Here is an 18952-nt window from a genome sequence, read left to right on the forward strand (position 1 = left end):
GGAAGCCCTTCCAGAAACGTCAAAAGGGTAGAGGAGGCCAGCAGGCTACTACTACTACCAAGGGCCCGGCCGGGTCTCGGCCCTGAGCGGCTACTTCCCCTGCAACCGTTACCCACTCCAGTGGGGGAAGCATTCAATTTTTTCCGGCAGAGTGGAGAAAAATTACTCAGGACAAGTGGGTGCTGAATATTGTTTGCAATGGATACAGTCTTCGGTTTACCAGCCCTCCTCCAGCGATTCCACTGGTAAGCTCTCAGTTCCAGCTGCGAGAGCTCCAGGCGGAGGCAGACGTTTTGTTGAGGAAAAAGGCGGTGGAAGACGTACCTCTGTCTCAAAGGGGAAGAGGTCTTTACTCTCGGTTCTTCCTGGTCCGCAAGAAGGACAAGAACGAGTTCAGGCCCATTCTGGATTTGCGGCAGGCAAACAAATTGATTCGCAGAGAGAAGTTTCGCATGCTATCGTTGCATCAGATTTACCCTCAGCTGCAACGGGGAGACTGGCTTTGTGCCATAGACCTACAGGATGCGTACTTCCATGTGCCCATTGCACGGAAGCACAGGAAGTTCCTGCGATTCCAAGTCGGCGCCAATCACTATCAATACACAGTACTGCCATTCAGGCTGAAGTCTGCTCCCAGGACCTTCTCGAAGTGCATGGCGGTGGTGGCGGCACACCTGCGGAGGAACAGGGTGTTTGTCTACCCGTACCTGGACGATTGGTTGATCAAGGCCTCGTCCTTCTCGGAAGCACAAGAGCACTTCTGGAGGACGTGCGCTCTTTTGAACAAGCTGGGGTTACACGTCAACATGTCCAAGTCCGTTCCTACTCCAGTCCAGTGCATACAGTACTTGGGGGGCCTCCATCGATACGCTGTCAGCAAGCGTGTCTCCTTCGGAGGAGAGACGGTTATCACTCCTTCGGAAGGCTCAGGACCTCATGACCGTTCCATCGACGACGGTGAGGAAGGTGTCTTCGCTGCTGGGCTCGATGGCCTCCTGTATCTTTCTCACTCCTCACGCAAGGCTGCACATGAGACCTCTGCAGGAGTGTCTGGAGGACCAGTGGGATCAGAGGACAGGCTCTTGGGACGACAAGATACGCCTGTCTCGGCACGCTCTTCAGCCTCTGAAATGACGGTGTTCGGCGGAGAACCTCCTCCAGGGGATTCCCTTCCACAAGGACATTCCTTTGGAGAGTATAGTGACGGATGCGTCTCTCCAAGGCTGGGGAGCGCATTCCGAGGACTTGCAGATACAAGGAAAGTGGTCCCCGTTGGAGTCGACGTACCACATCAATTTCCTGGAACTCAGAGCTGTTTTCCTGGCGTTGAAGGCCTTCCTTCCGTCCTTCCAGACCACCTCACTGCTGATACAGACGGACAATACAACCACGATGTATTACCTCAACAAGCAGGGGGGGTCGAGATCACGCACTCTGTCGCAGGAGGCGCAGGCGATCTGGCACTGGCTTCTAGCCCGAGGACTGACTATTACGGCCACGCATCTGCCAGGGGTGCAGAATGTTCAGGCGGACGCCCTGAGCAGACTGCTTCAGGAAAACCACGAATGGGTCATAAACGACGAAGTACTAGGAGAAGTCTTCGCAAGGTGGGGGACTCCAGACGTGGATCTGTTCGCCACCGCCGAAAACAGCAAATGCCGAGACTTCGCAATCAGGTACTACCAGCGGGGGACGCTGGGGAATGCGCTATGGATCGACTGGTCGAACAGCTTTCTGTACCCTTTTCCACCCATTCCCCTGATTCCGGCGGTGCTCATCAAGCTGTCCCGGTCGGGGCGCGGATGATCCTGATTGCTCCGGAATGGCCCAGGCAGTGGTGGTTCACGGACCACTTCATCGGTCTCTCCTTCCTCACATGCGGCTGCCGTGCAGGCCGGACCTTCTCACGAAGTTCGGGGGCGGATGCTGCACCCCAACCTCTCGTCCTTGAGTTTGGCGGCATGGCTCCTGAGATAGTGCAGTATGGCCATTTGAATCTACCAGCAGATTGTATGGACATCCTGAAGGAGTCTAAACGGCCTTCCACTAGAACGTCCTATGCCTACAAGTGGAAGAGATTCTGTATCTGGTGCGAGTCCAAGAACTTTGACCCGACGACTTGTAAGGAAGATGTCATCCTTCCATATCTTTTACATTTGGCGCAGTCTGGCCTTAATTTCCATTCCATTAAGGTTCATCTTGCTGCTTTGACTGCTTACAGGAAATGCCCTTCACAGACTTCCTTCTTTCAGATCCCTGTGGTCAAGGATTTTTTGGAAGGCTTGAAGAAAGTGTTTCCTCCTGTCAGACTTCCCTCGCCTTCCTGGGAATTGAATGTGGTGCTGTCCAGGTTGATGAAGGAGCCTTTTGAACCCATTCACAGGGCTTTGTTGCAGCACCTGTCCTGGAAGGCGGCTTTCTTAGTGGCTATCACATCGGCCCGCAGGGTGAGTGAACTTCAGGCATTATGTTGTCATGAACCTTACACTGTATTTCATGCTGCTAAGGTTGTTATGCGTACTCACCCTAAATTTCTTCCTAAGGTTATATCTGATTTTCATGTCAACCAGACCATAACTTTACCTACGTTCTTTCAGAATCCCTCTTTGCCAGCGGAAAGGTCTCTCCATTCCCTGGATGTTCGGAGGGTGTTGAAGTTTTATCTTGATAAGACCAAGGATATTCGTAGGTCAGACCAATTGTTTATCAATTATGGATCAGTCAGGACCGGTCTTGCTACCTCCAAACAATCCATCTCTCGGTGGATTGTGTCCTGTATACAGTTGTTACCAAAAGGCTAATAAGACCTTAGGGGGTAGACCTAAGGCTCATTCCACCAGGGGCAAAGCTGCCACGACTGCTTTGCTGCGTAACGTTCCGATTGCAGAAATCTGCAAGGCGGCCACTTGGAAGTCGGTCCATACCTTTGCGGCGCATTACTGTCTGGACGCGGATGCCCGGGCAGATGCGCAGGTTGGGCAGGCTTCGCTGCGAAATTTGTCCGCACAGTAGTGATATTATGTTGTATCTTCTCCACTGCCGTTTTGGTGTGGGGATGGGCTTGCCATTCTATTCACTAGATTATGACTATACACAGAGTTCCCCTACTACAGAAGGAGTTGTTTCTTTTCTGTAACTCCAGTTCTGTAGTAGGGGTATCTCTGTTATAGTCCTAAGCGCCCGCCCTCCTCCCCGGTGGAGAGATGAATGTTAATATAAGGAATGCTACAGGTCTGGCGTGCTACGCCTTCAAAAAGAACTGAAAGTAAAAGGGACCTGCTGTGCATTCTGGGATACTGGGAAATCTCTGGAAAGTTTTCTTAAAGGCACAGTATCCTGTTCTGAGCCACATAATGGCAGCCTATGGGGCTTGTCTGTCCATTCCTTCCTCTCTATCATTCCAGAGGCTTTTGCTGGAAGAGGCAGGTTTCTTTCTCTATGGAAAAAGCTGGAAAGGCAGTGCTGTTGGTGGTTGCTGGTGGAACTCTTTCTAGTTGAAGTACTGGACAGTGTAGCCTGTGGATATAGGCTGCATTATCTGTCTTTGAAATTCTCTCTTAAGTGTGGATGCAGTCTGCATGACTTGACAACTTAAGAGATTATTTGTATTGCTCCGGGGTCCGCGCACTTGGGCGGGACTATTCACTAGATTATGACTATAACAGAGATACCCCTACTACAGAACTGGAGTTAAAGAAAAGTAACGACTCCTTCCTTGAGCTGAAGTAGCTCTCAATACAGAAAAGGTTGGAGACCCCTGGTCTACAGCATATGCTCCCTCCTGCTCCCTTTGTTATGCCTTAGTGGGACTTCAATATGGTTCTAATTTTTCTTACGTGATCCGCTTCATAACCATCAAGACTGCCTTTCCTGGTGGCAATTGCATCTGCTCGGAGGGTTAGTGAACTGCATGTGCTGTCATCTCAGCCTCCGTACATCTCTTTTTAGCTAGGCAAATTGGTCATTCAGACTCGAGCATCCTTCTTGCCAAAGGTAGTCACCCCGTTCCACTTAGGCCAGTCCATCACCTTCCCTACCTTTGATGCTTGGTCTCATCCCTCTAAGGAAGAGAAGAGACTCCATTGGCGGGACCTAAAAAGAGCGTTGTCGTTCTACCTTGACCACATCAGAACATTTTTGAGTTGATGTTCAACCTTTCATGGGTTATGTCGGAGCCAAGAAAAAGTCCATGCAGAAAACCATCTCCCGATGAATTGTGCTCTGCAATAAGATTTACTGTGCATTGACCAAGAAGCAATCTCCGGAGGGCTGGTGTGCTCATTCCACCAGAGCACAGGCTGCGACCAGTGTGTTAGGACGCAGAGTTCTGGTGCTGCACTTCTGTCAGGCTGCAACGTGGGCTTTGATGAAAATGTTAACAAAGCACTACTGCTTGGACAGTAAATGCCTTCAGGATGGGCACTGTACGAATGTAGGATCTGCTTTTATGGTTAACCCCACTTTTTGCCTCATGTGATGCTGTTTCTGACTAATCTGGCTGGGATCCTGCTAACCAGGACCCCAGCCTCTGATTTCTCCACTAAATTGGACATGGTGAGTACTTGGATATACTCAAGATTGGCTACTGGTGCACCCTTCTAAGTCCCTAATATCTGGTACCTAGGGCATAGGTACACCAGAGGTCTCCCATGGGCTGAAGCATGTATTATGCAACCCATGAGAGTCCACTCAAATTGCGACTACAGGCCTGCCATTACAGCCTGTGTAAGCTGGTGCTAGCACCACCTACGGCAGATATGTTTTCTTATATCTGAGGTCACTACACTTAAAGCCTATAAGTCACCCCTAAGACAGGCCTTTCAATCCTGAAGGCAGGGTGTGCGGTTTCAAGTGTGAGGGTGCCCCTGCATGAGCGGGCGCCCCTACAACCTTTGGGGTCCATTCTCCCAGGTTGTAAGTGCATCAGTCATTACAACATATAAAGTGGCTATGCGTCATTTGCGATGACCATCTCTAAACTGGCTGTAACGAACCCTGTCATGTTTGGTGTCAAACATTTTGGAATCATGCCCCCACGCCGTAAATGGCATGGGAGGTATGATTCCATGCACTGTAAAGCTCCTCCGGGAGGCCCTCAGTGTTCTCGGTACCAGTCTTCCAGAGCCGGACAGCAAGCTTGGGCTTTGGCCGACCAGAGGCCTGTTTCTGCCCTCCTGCAGCTGAGCCAAGCTCGAGCAGGGGAAGGCAGAAAATAGATTTTCTGTCGCAGGGAGGTGTGGTCACCTCCCAGACAGGGTTTAGTGTATAGGGGCAGGGTGGGGGCACCTGCCAGCGACGCTGAGACTGCTTGAAGGGCACCTTTGGTTCCCTCCTTGCATACTCCAGTTCAAACAAGTTGAGGGAGCCGCTGGCTCATGCTCTGGCGCAATACTGGACAAACGACATGGTAGAATCCTCCCTACTGTCAAGGGACCCCTGAATCATCCCAACCCTTACCTAAGGGTACTTAAGGGCTTACCTGCAGGTGAGTCCCTAGAATCGTTGTGGGATAAGATTCAGATCCGAAACCACTTCATCTTCGACTGTCTGGGTACTCTGGACTTCGTTGAACTTCACCTTGGACACCGAGACTGCAACTGGGAAGACTCCTCCTGCTATTGGTCTCACCGTCCTGCAAGCCTGCTGCAACGCCTGTCCCCATGCTCCATACAGGAACCTCTCAAGGCCTGTGGACATCCAAGTCACGTGAAGGAATCTCCCTTGAAGTGAAGGAGTCACTTCCCTGCATCTGCAGGCACCGCAACACAGCCCACCGGTCTGCTTTTCCTGGTCTCCCACGAACACAAGTGGTTGTTCTAAAACTTCCTCAAGGCCTGCACTGTCTTCTCACCAAGTTTAAGGCCAGTATCCCTCGTCGGACCCGCAGGAACCGAACCCCTGTGCACCGCGTCGAATTGCCATTGCCAAGGCTTGTTGAATCTCTTCACCAGAGATCTTCGGGCTCCAAGAAGCCCCAACCTCAAGCATCTCCGGCTTCTTAGATCTTTATCCTCATTGCATCCCTAGCACCATGGGCCTGCATCTTTGGTGAGCTACTCGAGGTCCTTTGGCGACTCTGTCTGTGGATCCTTTTGAGGGTCTTCTTTGGCTTCAGTGGGCTCCCATGCTTGCTCGTGGCCTACTCCGACTCCCCTGCTCGTGGTGAGTCACTTGGACCTTGCTGTTCCCGACACCGCACCTTTTTCGACTACCACGTTGTTTGCGGTTGCCAAAACTCGTTAGTGGTCCCGACGGACACCGACCCCTCAGCTCTCGACATCCGGCATGGGACAGCTCATGAACAGATCCTGGTCTTCCTCCGCATCGCTGGTCCACACAGCTGCAGCTCCAAGGTCATGGTCAACTCTCCTGCATCTCCTGACATTGGTGGGCATTCATCTTCCGTGCCTCCTCGTAACTCCTGAGTGGCATAGACCCTGTCCCCTCTGCTTGCAGGTACGTCTCAACTTGAATCCACCTTTGGGTTCAACCGGACACTTTCACCTTCTTCTTCAGCGACATCTTCCTGAAGTCCTCCGTTGGTTTCGATGGCGGTTTCCGACGTCACTTCACACCTATGCACTCTGCTTCCCTGTTTTAGGTATCCTGGTTCCTAGGGTATCCGAGGGTGGGGTGACTCCAACCTTCTGTCTTCCACAGGGTTTCGTCTGGGTCCACTGGGAATGGTCCTTCTTCTTTAAAATTGCAACTTACTCATTGCCTTGAATTGAGTGTGCAGTCGTGTTCCCACTCTGCACACGACCTCTGTGGGGTTCCTAGATACTCACCTTGGGTGGTTCCCTGATTCCCCGGCTCTTCTCCGCCTTCTAGGTCCACTCTTGTCTTGAGCAGTGGTTCGCATTCCACTATTTTAGTATATGGTTTGGTCTCTCCCTTGCGACCACTGTGTATTTGTGCTACTTAACTGTTTTATTTGCAAAGTATTATGTGCATCGTGTTATATCTCCGGGTAGGAGACATTGTTATGTGTTAGTGAGTGTCTTATAATAAATACCTAGTTTTATAAATACACTGTTTTTTTTTCACTTAACCTATACCAATAAGATTAAGGTCTGTAAAGCAAGCTGATTTACACTCCTTCTGACCTAAGCCTGAAGGCTGCTCTCCACAGCTACCACTTAGAGAGCACCCATCACACTAGGAAGAAAGTGGGCATGCGCTCATTAGTTAGATTATTTTTCATGCAACAGTTGTATGGAGTTCCGTAATTGCCAATGTTAAGTTTTTTACTTCCTCAGAACTATAAGAACAAGCTACTTACCTTTGGTAATGCCTTATCTGGTAGAGACTTTATCTAGCCACTGATTCCTTACCAAAGAATTATCTCCAGGCGTCTGACTGGATCTGAAATTTTTTTGTGAGCATTACCCCTGCGCCCCAGTAAGTGGTGGTGCTCGCCACCGCGTTGCGTAAGCGGCGTTATCCGCACCGGAAGTGAAGTGTGTGGTGACTATATAGGCGCTACCTCAGTGTGCTGACAACAGTTTCTTTTTGCAACTTTACATGTTAGGAGCCTGGAGCCACTGGTGTATGAAACTAGGACCTTGACAAGGGAGCAGCCCTGTACCTAAAAAACCATTTGTAGGGAGGATGGGTGGGTCGGTAAGGATTCTGTGGCTAGGAACAGTCTCTACCATATAAGGCGTTACCAAAGGTTAAGTAAATTTATCATCTGCTAGAGACTTTTAGCTGCAGATCCTTCCCTTAGAATAGATACCCAAGCAATACCTCCACGGAGGAAGGTCTGCAAACGTGATTTATGCTAGGAAGTCCTGCAAGACCGAATGGGCAAAGTGCCTGTGTGAAGCTGGCTTAGTATATGGTGCTCACTTATGTAAGTGTAGTATAAGCAACAACTGGTCCAGACGTATCTTTTCAGCACACGTAAGGTGCACAGGAATGAAAAATGTATTCAAATGGTCATGCAAAGTGTTATTTTATAATTCGATTATTGTCACAGAGAGAGACAAAAGAGAATATTGTTTATATGGAAAAAACGTATCTTTATATAGTTTTCTTGAAAAAACAGTATTAGGTCAATCATTTATAACATTTATGTTAGTGAAGCACCATGCGCTAATCCAGACAACCCTTATGTTGATTTTAGTGGTCCTAGACAACCTTTGACTACTGCCTGCTCTTAAAAAATATTTGTTTCATCATTCACAAGGGGTCCCTTGGGGACCCATTCCTATTTGCAAATGTTTACTACAACCCTTGAGGTGTCTGTAAAAAATGAAAGTTTTGTAACCGTAATTCGGTCATAATACATTCACAAATAGCACTGAATTTCAGTATTTGGAAAAGACGCCCTAAGCATACCCTTTCAAGTACCGAATCGCTAAACACAAATCCCTATTCAGTAATATGCTACCAAATCGCATTTTGTCTTTTGTACATATGAAAAAGCATATTTGCCAGCGGAAACGGCTCATTTCTGCAAATCAGGCTGTTATCGCCCTCAAAAATGCTTTTGGACATATAGCCCTTCGTGTTTATTCCGCCTACAGTCCATCAGTCATTGCAATGGTGCAGCACAAACAATCTTCTCATGGGCAGACCTATAGCGATTCAAGTAGCACTTAAAGCCTTCAACACCAGTGTAACTCGTAAAGTTGTTCTCCTAAAACAGATAACATGACAGCAATATATTACATTCAGAAGCAGAGCGGCACCCATTCAACACAGTTGTCTTGCTTAGCGCATGAGATTTGGCATTGGGCTCTTTGCCATTTATCCACTTTCTGGCAGAATATCTCCCAGGAGTAGACAGTTCTGTGGCAGACCTACTCAGCCTTACGTAGCTACAACTTCATGAGTGGGAACTCCACCCGCATATCCTCCAATGCGAATTCCTCTGTTGGGGGGACACCTGACATGGACTTGTTTGCCACGGCAGAAAACTCAAAATGCCAAAGCTTCACCTCCAGGCACTAACACACACAATCCATTGGCAATGCTCTATGGATGAATTGGTTAGGGATATTTGCCTATGCTTTTCTACTCGTTCAATTTTTTGTATGTAAATTCAGACAGACATCTCTCAAGATGATCCTAGTGACTCCCACCTGAGCACAACAACCCTGCTACACAACCCTTCTGGAACTGTCCCTAGTACCTCACAAGAGGCTTCCCAACACCCGGCCCTTCTCACTCGCTGCAGTCATGCATCCCAACCCCAAACAACTCAACCTCGCAATTTGGCTTCTGAAGTCATAGAATTTGGATACTCACAGCTGCCTCCAGAGTGTATGGGCATTATTAGAGAGGCAAGGCATCCAGCTACTAAAACCCACTATGCAGCTAAATGGAAAAGATTTGTTCATTACTGTATGGCTCAACACACAGGCCCTTGTGCTCCCACAGTAAAACAACTAGCATGTTTTCTGCTGCACTTATCAAAATCAAGGCTAGCATACATTTCCTTATGACTGCAATTGTAGTAACATACCTACAAAATTGAAAGCACCAGTTCCTTTTCTGCATACCGGTCATTAAAGCTTTCATGGAAGGGTCTAAAAGAATAATTCCTCCACGGGCATCGGCAGTCCATCATGGAATTTAAATATAGTTCGTACAAGACTACTGGGCGTGCTTTTTGAGATTTTGCATTCCTTCCCACTACAGTTCCTGTCCTAGAAGGTTGCTTTTCTAGTAGCGATCACATGAATAGGAAGGGTTAGAGAGTTACAGGCCCTCACAATAGAAGAACCTTACTTTCAACTTTTCAAAAACAAGGTACGACTATGGATGAATTTAAAGTCTCTTGCAAAAGTTATATACCGGACCTCCCTTTGTTTTTTCCAAAACTGTAGACAGTTGCAAAAAGAGCACTTAACACACTTGATGTTAAAATGGTATTAATGTATTTGATTGATAGAAGAAAAAAAGTTTAGGAAAACACAACACTTATTTGTTGTTTCTCCAACCCAAGAATTTCAAAATCAGAAATTGCACAATGGATAGTAAAATGCATCCAGATATGTTACATAATAGCCAAACTTACATTGCCATTAGTCCCACAAGCACATTCTACTAGAAAGAAAGAATCCTCTTTTGCCTTGCTATGTAACATTCCTTTAGCTGACATTTGTAAAGCAGCTACATGGACTAATCCACATACTTTTACTAAACACTAGTGTGTGGATGTCCAAGCAAGACAACAAGCTCTTGTTGATCAAACAGTTTTAAGAACTTTATTCTATATATCTGCACCATCAGATTCCTGAAGCCACCGCAGGAGGAAAGCTGCTTTACAGGCTATGCATAGCATGTGTATCTGCAGCCAACAAATGCTACAAATAGAGTATGCTACTTACTTTGTATCTATTCGTAGCTTGGAGTGCTACAGATTTACATGCACCCGCCTGCCTCTCCGTTACATTTTCTAGTGTCAGATTTCATGTATAAATAGGCTATATCCCCCCCCCAAATAAAACTATATATATAAATATGTTCAAGACATATGAGCTGCAGATCACACACTGAGCATAGATCGCCATCTGGTGTTGGGCCCGGATTTGAGCACTTGTTTTTGTCTTGGAAAAGTCTTTGGAAGGCATGGGATAGGTGACTCCTCCTTTGGATCATAGTGCGCATGGGCATCGGCTCCATCCTCAGATTGTTTTTTTTCCGCCATCGGGATCGGATGTGTTTATCGCGCTCCAGCTTGGTACCGATCCCACTTTCGACGCGCAATCCTTCACCTTTTTCTACGGTTTTGTTTTTGATCCCGATCCTCGCACATCTCACCAACTTCGAAGTCCTTGATTCCGGTCGTCGACGAAGGCCTTTGGGCCTACCTGGGCCTCTACATCTGGCTCATGGAAAGGACTCCATTCAAGAAGTGTCCTCAATGTGGGTCGAACAATTCCCACACACAGATCTGCATGAGGTGTGTAACCTCTGCCTTTCACCGGAGCACGAGGCCAGAGACTGTCCAGCTTGTACCTCTTTCCGCTCCAAAAAGACCATTCGGGATCGTCGAGCTCAAAGAAGAATGGCTCGCTCGTCGACTTCCATTCCAGACAACATCTTCCAAGAGGGCGTCAATGTACCAGAACAGGAGCGGGTCAAAGGCCTCGTCCGCGCCTCCGAAGCAGACTCCGACATCGAAGACATCACTCCTGGGCAACGGGTCGTTAGTACTGCCATCGACCCGACCCCCACCCCCGAAAATGGCTTCAGTTACACCTTCGCCTTCTGGCCCAGGTGCACTCCGAGAAAGTACTTCTCACGCCCCTCCTCCGGGCCCGGCCAAGAAGCCAACAACAAAGCCTTCAGGCCACTTGGGATCGAGTCAGTCTGCTGTCGGTACCGAAACTCAGACCCCGGCACCGAAAAAGAAGATACCACACTCCTCCTCGGTGCCCACTACTGCCTCCGCATCTCCGCACTCGGCACCCAAACCTACCGGCACCAATCCCTTGACTCCGAAAAAACTATCGGAACCGACCAAAAAGCTACTACCGAAGACTACAGACTCTCAAACTTGGGAGCCGAAAAAGCATTCGGAACAACCGGTTCCGCAGGCCCCTACAGACCCCTCCAAAACCACACGGTTCCAAGCCCAAAGAGCACAAAAACGCTCTACAGTCGGTGCCGCGCAAGCATTCGGAACCGAAAAAATCTGCACCGAAGGACATGCCTCCCACAGAAGAGCTTTTTAAACCAGATCCCACCCAAAAGACTCTTCTTAAAGATCCAAAGACTGGTCATCTGATTCTCAGTTCTAAAAGGAGACCACTGGACTCTCCTACACCGGCTCCAGCACCTAAAAAGAGGGACATTGCGACATCTCCTCTCAGGATCCCTTTTCCACCTCCTCCTCCTCCTCCACCACACCACTCTCCTACACCATCTCCTCCACCAGTAGACGATGATGACGCTTCTGATGACACAGGGGTGGGTGCAGATGATGAGCCACTAGGGAATCCTAGTCCACCTCATACCCCAGACCCATGGGACGATTACAATACACCAGATGTCCCTAACGTGCCACAGGATGACATCTATCCCTCTAGACCTTCCCCTCCAGAGGATACCATGGACGTCAACAGCTCGTTCACAGAGCTGCACAGTACCACAGGGTTGACTTACACACAGACCCCGTGGATGAGGATTTTTTAATGGATTCTTTTGACATCTCACAAAAGACCACCTCCATTCTACCCATGCTGAAAGGGGTAATTAAACATGCACCTGAAGTATTTAAAGACCCCGTTAGGGCTAGGGTTATCAACTCAAGGATAGAAAAGAAATATAAAGCCGACCCAGCATACATTAAAGGCTATATTCCGTTGGATTCGTTAGTATTCTCCAACGCCAGGAAAAGGGCTAACTCTCAAACGTATGGGGATGCTCCACCTCCCGACTAAGTGTCCAAACTCTTGGCCGCTTCCGGGAAACGCACAGCATCTCAAGCAGCTAACATACGGCGTATCGCCAACCCTCAAGCCTTGTTAGCTAGATATGATAGGGCGCACTACGACCAGCTAGACACTATTGCAACACCTGCCTGACCAATATAAAAACGGGGCTAACGACCTCATACAAGAGGGTAAGCTCATCACTAACCCCTCCATTCACTGCGCTCAAGACGTGGCAGACACCGCCTCCAGAGCCATAAACACAAGTGTCCTCCTGCATAGACACGCTTGGCTACGCATTTCCGGTTTTAAACCTGAAGTACAAACTTCCATTCTCAATCGGCCATTTGACCAGGAACACTTGTTCGGACCGTGAATTCATCTCTCAAAGATGAAAAAAGACACTGACACGGCTAAATCAATGGGAGCCTTGCAATCGCAAGCTCCCAGACGCTCCTTTCGTCGCTCCTCTTACAGAGGCAACTCCAGAGGCTATTCCTCAGACAACCCCTCCACATCTTACAAGACTCCCACCCAAACCACATTCACCAAGGGTTATCAGAGAGGAGGCTACAGAGGCAATAGCAACAAAGGTAGAGGCAAAACTAACAACGCCCGCTCTGCCTCCACTCTTACCCAGTGTCTTCCCTCCGCTCCCCCTGGACCATCCTCCACCTGTCGGAGGAAGATTACTACAGTTCCTTCCTGTCTGGAACACCATCACCACAGACATGTGGGTGAGGCAAATCGTTCAAACAGGTTACTGTCTGGAACGCATCTCTACTCCCCCAACCATACCACCCAGACAGCACCCAATGTCATTAGAACATTTATCACTGCTAAATCAGGAGGTAATCTCCCTCCTACAAAAACATGCAATAGAACCAGTCCCTCTGCATCAGCAAAACACAGGCGTCTACTCCCTGTATTTCCTCATCCCGAAGGAGGACTAATCTCGGAGACCTATCCTAGACCTCAGACCCCTAAATCTCTACATACACTCAGACCACTTTCACATTATCACGCTTCAACAAGTCTTTCCTCTCCTGTCCCAAGGCGACTTCCTTGCCACTCTAGATCTCAAGGACGCCTACTTTCATATTCCCATTCACACCTCTCACTGAAAATATCTCAGGTTTGTAGTGGAAGGCCAGCACTACCAATTCAAGGTACTCCCTTTCGGAGTCACCACAGCACCCAGAGTATTCACCAAGTGTCTGGCAGTAGTTGCAGCTCACCTGACAAGACAACACATTCACGTCTTCCCATATTTGGACGATTGGCTCATAAAAGCCAACTCATACAATCAGTGTGTACGTCACACTCACGCAACAATCCAGCTACTCCACGACTTAGGGTTCACAGTAAACCCCGCAAAGTCTCATCTACAACCGTCCCACATACAACAGTACCTCGGTGCCACAATAGACACCTCAAAAGCACTTGCATACCCCAGTCCCGCCAGGATAGCAAGCATGCAGAAACTCCTAACAAAATTTCAGCTGCAATATTCTCTTCCAGCTCGAGTGTTCATGCAGCTCATAGGGATGATGGCCTCTTGCATATTCATAGTACCTCACGCAAGACACCAAATGCGTCCTCTGCAGGAGTGCTTAGCACGTCGGTGGAACCAAGCTCAAGGTCAGCTAACAGATCTGGTGTTGGTGGACGGCCGCACTTCTCGCTCTCTGCAGTGGTGGAACACCAAAAACCTTACCATAGGACGACCGTTCCTCGAGCCGATTCCACAGATTGTGTTAACAGCGGATGCATCGTTCTCTGGCTGGGGAGCTCATCTATTACATCACACCATGCAGGGCACGTGGACTCCACAACAAAAGTTACTCCACATCAATCACCTAGAGTTACTAGCGATTTTTCTGGCCCTAAAGGCATTCCAAAAGCAAAAATCAGGCAAAGCTGTCCTAGTCCGCACCGACAACATGACAGCCATGTACTACATACAGAAACAGGGCGGGACACATTCCCTACAGCTCTCCCAACTAGCGCAAAGCATTTGGAGATGGGCTATTCCTCAAAACATTTTTCTCCTAGCCCAACATGTTCTAGGAGTCCAGAACAGCATCACCGGTCTGTTAAGTGGTCAAACGCAACAGATTCACGAGTGGGAACTTCATCCACAAGTTCTTCAACCCTTTTTCCAGTTGTGGGGGCAACCAGAGATAGACCTCTTCGCCACACTAAAACGCCAAATGCCCACTCTTCGCCGCCAGATATCCACACCCATTGTCCAAAGGCAATGCGATATGGATGAATTGGTCAGGCAGATTTGCGTACACTTTTCCGCCTCTCCCACTCATCCCACTGGTAGTGCGCAAACTGCAGCAACATTCACTGACCCTCATTCTGCTCCAACATGGGCCAGACAACAGTGGTACACCACATTACTGGAACTGTCTCTAGTCCCGCACCAAAAACTACACCTCTCCCCACGCCTCTTAACCCAGAACCATGAAGAGATCAGACACCCGGACCCAGCACAGCTCAACCTAGCGATCTGGCTCCTGAGGTCTTAGAGTACGGTTACCTTAACCTTCCCACTGACTGTATGAACGTTATCGGAGAAGCTAGTCGCCCCACCACTAGAGCCTGCTATGCTGCCAAGTGGAAAAGATTTGTGAAATATTGCCACAACAACACCATCAATCCTTTAGATGTGTCAATTCAACACATCATAGGTTACCTACTGCATCTCCAAAGATGTAACTTAGCATATACATCTATTAGATTACACCTCGCTGCCATAGCAGCCTATTTACAAAATAGACAACACTTATCACTCTTCAGGATACCTGCCATCAAAGCATTTATGGAAGGCCTCAAAAGAATAATTCCCCCCATGGTACCCCCCTCCCCTGTGTGGAACTTAAACATTGTCCTCACAAGACTATTGGGTCCTCCTTTTGAACCTCTGCACAAATGCAAACTACAGTTTCTAACATGGAAAGTTGCTTTCCTAGTAGCCATTACTTCCCTTAGAAAAGTCAGTGAGCTACAAGCACTAACTATTCAAGAACCGTTCATACAACTCCATCATAATAAAGATGTTCTCAGAACCAATCCAAAATTCCTCCCTAAAGTTATTTCTCCCTTCCACCTCAACCAGTTTGTGGAGTTGCCCGTATTCTTCTCGCAACCACAGACAGTTGCAGAAAGACCTCTTCACACTCTAGATGTTAAGAGCACTGCTTTATTACATTGAAAGAACAAAACCTTTTCGAAAAACCAAACAACTTTTCGTGTCCTTCTCAAGTCCACATAAAGGCAACCCCATATCGAAATCTGGCATAGCAAGGTGGATTGTCAAATGCATACAGATTTGCTATCCCAAAGCTAAACGCACCTTATTTGTTCCTCCTAAAGCCCACTCTACCCGAAAGATAGGAGCTTCAATGGCATTTTTAGGGAACATTCCCCTAGATGACATCTGCAGAGCAGCCACATGGTCTACACCGCACACATTCACAAAACACTATTGTGTAGATGTGCAAACAAAACCGCAAGCTAGTGTGGGCCAGGCTGTACTCAAAACACTATTTCAAACTTCTGCAACAGATACTGGTGGTCGCCGCTAGAAGCGGGTACTGCTATACAATCTATGCTCAGTGTGTGATCTGCAGCTCATATGCCTTGAACGGAAAACGCTACTTACCCGTATGCATCTGTTCTTGGCATGTAGAGCTGCAGATTCACACACGCCCACCCGCCTCATTGGCTACCTTTATCTGTTCCAGTATTATCTTATTTAGATTCAGCATACATGGGCTTCTTTTCTCTTTCTTACAAAACTCCATCATTTCCCTGCTGGCAAAAAACAATCTGAGGATGGTGCCGATGCCCATGCGCACTGTGATCCAAAGGACGAATCACCTATCCCGTGACTTCCAAAGACTTTTCCAAGACAAAAACAAGTGCACATATCCGGGACCAACAATCTATGCTCTGTGTAGATCCTCACTCGCCAAAATGGTGAGAAAAAATGAACAATCTAACAATAGAGCCGTTGGCCATGCGCATTCACCCAAAGAGGAGAAGTCTCTGTCGGATCAGCAACAAAGACTTCTATGAGAAAAACAAGTTGTAAAGCCCGGGCCGACACTAGATGGCAGGATTGTGCATAGCATGTGAATCTGCAGCACTACACGCGACTAACAGATGCTTATAAGGTAAGTAATATACTCCTTTTCACCTCCAGTACGGAGGAAATACTAGTTGGGTGTAAATTTTGAAAGGCCAGCTTCTCATAATGGTAAACGATCTAGGCTTGTATCACCAACAAGAAGCCTGCAAGATGTTACTGCTTTGCAGAGCCTTTGCTATATTTCAAGCAGTGCTTCTGTTTTCTTTTTGCCTGACACTCGTTTTTTGTAACTGTTCAGAGCAAAAAGCCCCCTCCCACTTAAACCATTTATCTGCCCCCTGCCCTTTTCTTGATGTTTATCGCAAGTGTTTTTATTCTTTGACTTAACTATTACTTTTGTATTGTTCATTATTTTTAGATGCCATTCTGCCATACAAAGAAAGACCACAAACTGACACTACGGTGGCAAAAAGGTTTTTAAACAGAGCTTTGGGGCTGCCAAGAAAGAGGAAGTCTGTGTCTGAGGACATGCCTCCAGAGTGAAGTGAAGCTGCTTGCCGTCATGCTTCAAAGCTCCGATAAAACGGTGTAGAGCAGACAACATTTCAACCAGTTTTTTTCAGATTTTCTTTCAATTCCTGCAGTACTCCCACTTCTGCATTTGTGGATATTTCAAGTAATTGCTTCTTGCTGATGGATTGTTTCTTTAGGAAAAGAAAAATGTCTATGCCAAATACGTTGCTGCATTTGCCTCCTCTGCATACATGCAAGACAATAAAAAAAAGTTGTAAAGGCTGAAGCATTTTGTGTTACAAAAGATTGTAGTTGTTTCTTTCAAGCAAATGGGATTTAAGACATTGTGTCCCAGCGATCCATATATTGGGATCAAAGCTTTATTCATGCTGTGAAATATTTTTTCTGGTGAAACCGGACTCCTGTTTCACCCATCTTGGGTACTGTCGACTTTGTTCCTGTTGCCTTCCACAGGTTCCTGTCTATGTCATGGAACAAACTGTTTTGTTTCAGTCATGCACACAATAGCTATGTTGGTTATTGCTGAATCTCAAAATAGACAACTTTATGTTGGATATTTGTAATCCTACTGCATCTTATCCCCGTTAAGGGGTACCTGCCATGAAAAAAAAGCAGTATAGGCTGGTAAGTTACCTTAAAGCGTTATATGATGAACTTCTGCTGCTTCACAAAAGTTATTTTGACTGACTGTCCAAAAAAGTTGAAAGCATTTTGTTTTTCTAAAATTCCAAAGATGTCATTTTGTCAGTAAACTGCAGTGTGAGTGAATTTTCAAAACTCTTTATGTAATTAAGCCCAAACACTGGTCACATTTCTCCGTTTGGTAATGACAGCAGGAGCAAAATATAACCATTTACCACTCTGTTATAATTGTTACTTGAATATATGTTGACTTTTTGTTAGTGTTAAATCCTAATCCTGCAAATGTTTTGCATGGGTTAGAGTCCACACTAGTTATACCAAGGTTAGCTAAAATTCAGCTAGTTTTTGTTTCTGAAAAGATGTTCATTTAATTTTCTGGGCAGCAGCTCTCAAAGATACAGCTGCCATTTTTCCTTTTACCCTCTTAGGTCCCTTTTACTGATGATGTGCTAACTATGTTTTAAGCATAAACTTGTGCACAAAATCCGTTTCAAGTTAGGCTAAAAAAGTACATGAGAGGTTTTGAGTATTCGGATTTGACATGCAAACAGTGCCTACGCGCTGTTTGCATTACTCTGAATCTGAAATAACCTGCTGTATTAGCACATAACACCCCCACCTCCCACAAAAACGAGGAGCTCAAAGGGAATGTGGTGCGAATTGCTCACTTAGTAAATGCTCAACCCTTTGCAGTTGGTATTTAAGGGACCACTATTTTCATCTGGGAGACCAGATAGTTTGCTAGCCTAACATAATTAGAGCTTAATCTTATTGTTTCTAACTTTGTGCTTAGTATCCCCTGGCTCTCACTTTATTGGTAAGGATGACTTGTTTGACTGGAGCTAATATCCATGTTGTACGAGAGTTTACCACTTCGTTGTTAATAAACAACCCTTTTCAAGATGGGCATTGTTTTGTCATTGACTATGTTCTGTCATTTTAGTCCACTAGTTCTCATTACACAAAGCAAGTCTCTTTGCACTCGCAAAATTAATGATACAAATAAGTATTTTAGTTGTCCTTAAGCTCTCCAATTTTTTTCCTTTAATTTGGTTATGGTTCATCTGCCAGACTTATGTGAAAGAATTATTTGTATTAATAATTTTGCGAGTGCGAATGGACTTGTTTTGGTTATCTTACGTCGTGGTAAAGGGATGCACTGATGACATCCCTTCTCTTCTAAGCACCGCATTCGATACCCCAATGCTTTAATATTTGTGTACAGTGCCCCGAGCACTCAATCCCTTATTCTCCACCCAAGTTTGCAGTTCTCATTACACAATGA

At 46.9% G+C, this 18952-nt stretch overlaps 1 protein-coding gene across 2 annotated transcripts in view; it reads left to right on the forward strand.

Moving 5' to 3' along the window:
• Positions 1 to 18570, forward strand: part of R3HCC1 (R3H domain and coiled-coil containing 1) — a 224895-nt gene extending 206325 nt beyond the window's left edge. For both annotated transcript variants that reach the window (XM_085633230.1, XM_085633229.1), the window contains exon 8: positions 16910 to 18570. Coding sequence is in view for 1 of the 2 variants with exons in the window: in XM_085633229.1 (XP_085489355.1) it covers positions 16910 to 17034 (125 nt within the window). In the remaining variant the exon portion in view is untranslated. The remainder of the gene's footprint in view (positions 1 to 16909) is intronic.
• The last annotated feature ends 382 nt before the right edge of the window (positions 18571 to 18952 follow it).

Source organism: Triturus cristatus, chromosome 11, assembly GCF_964204655.1.
Source record: "Triturus cristatus chromosome 11, aTriCri1.1, whole genome shotgun sequence".
NCBI classification, from domain to species: Eukaryota; Metazoa; Chordata; class Amphibia; order Caudata; family Salamandridae; genus Triturus; species Triturus cristatus.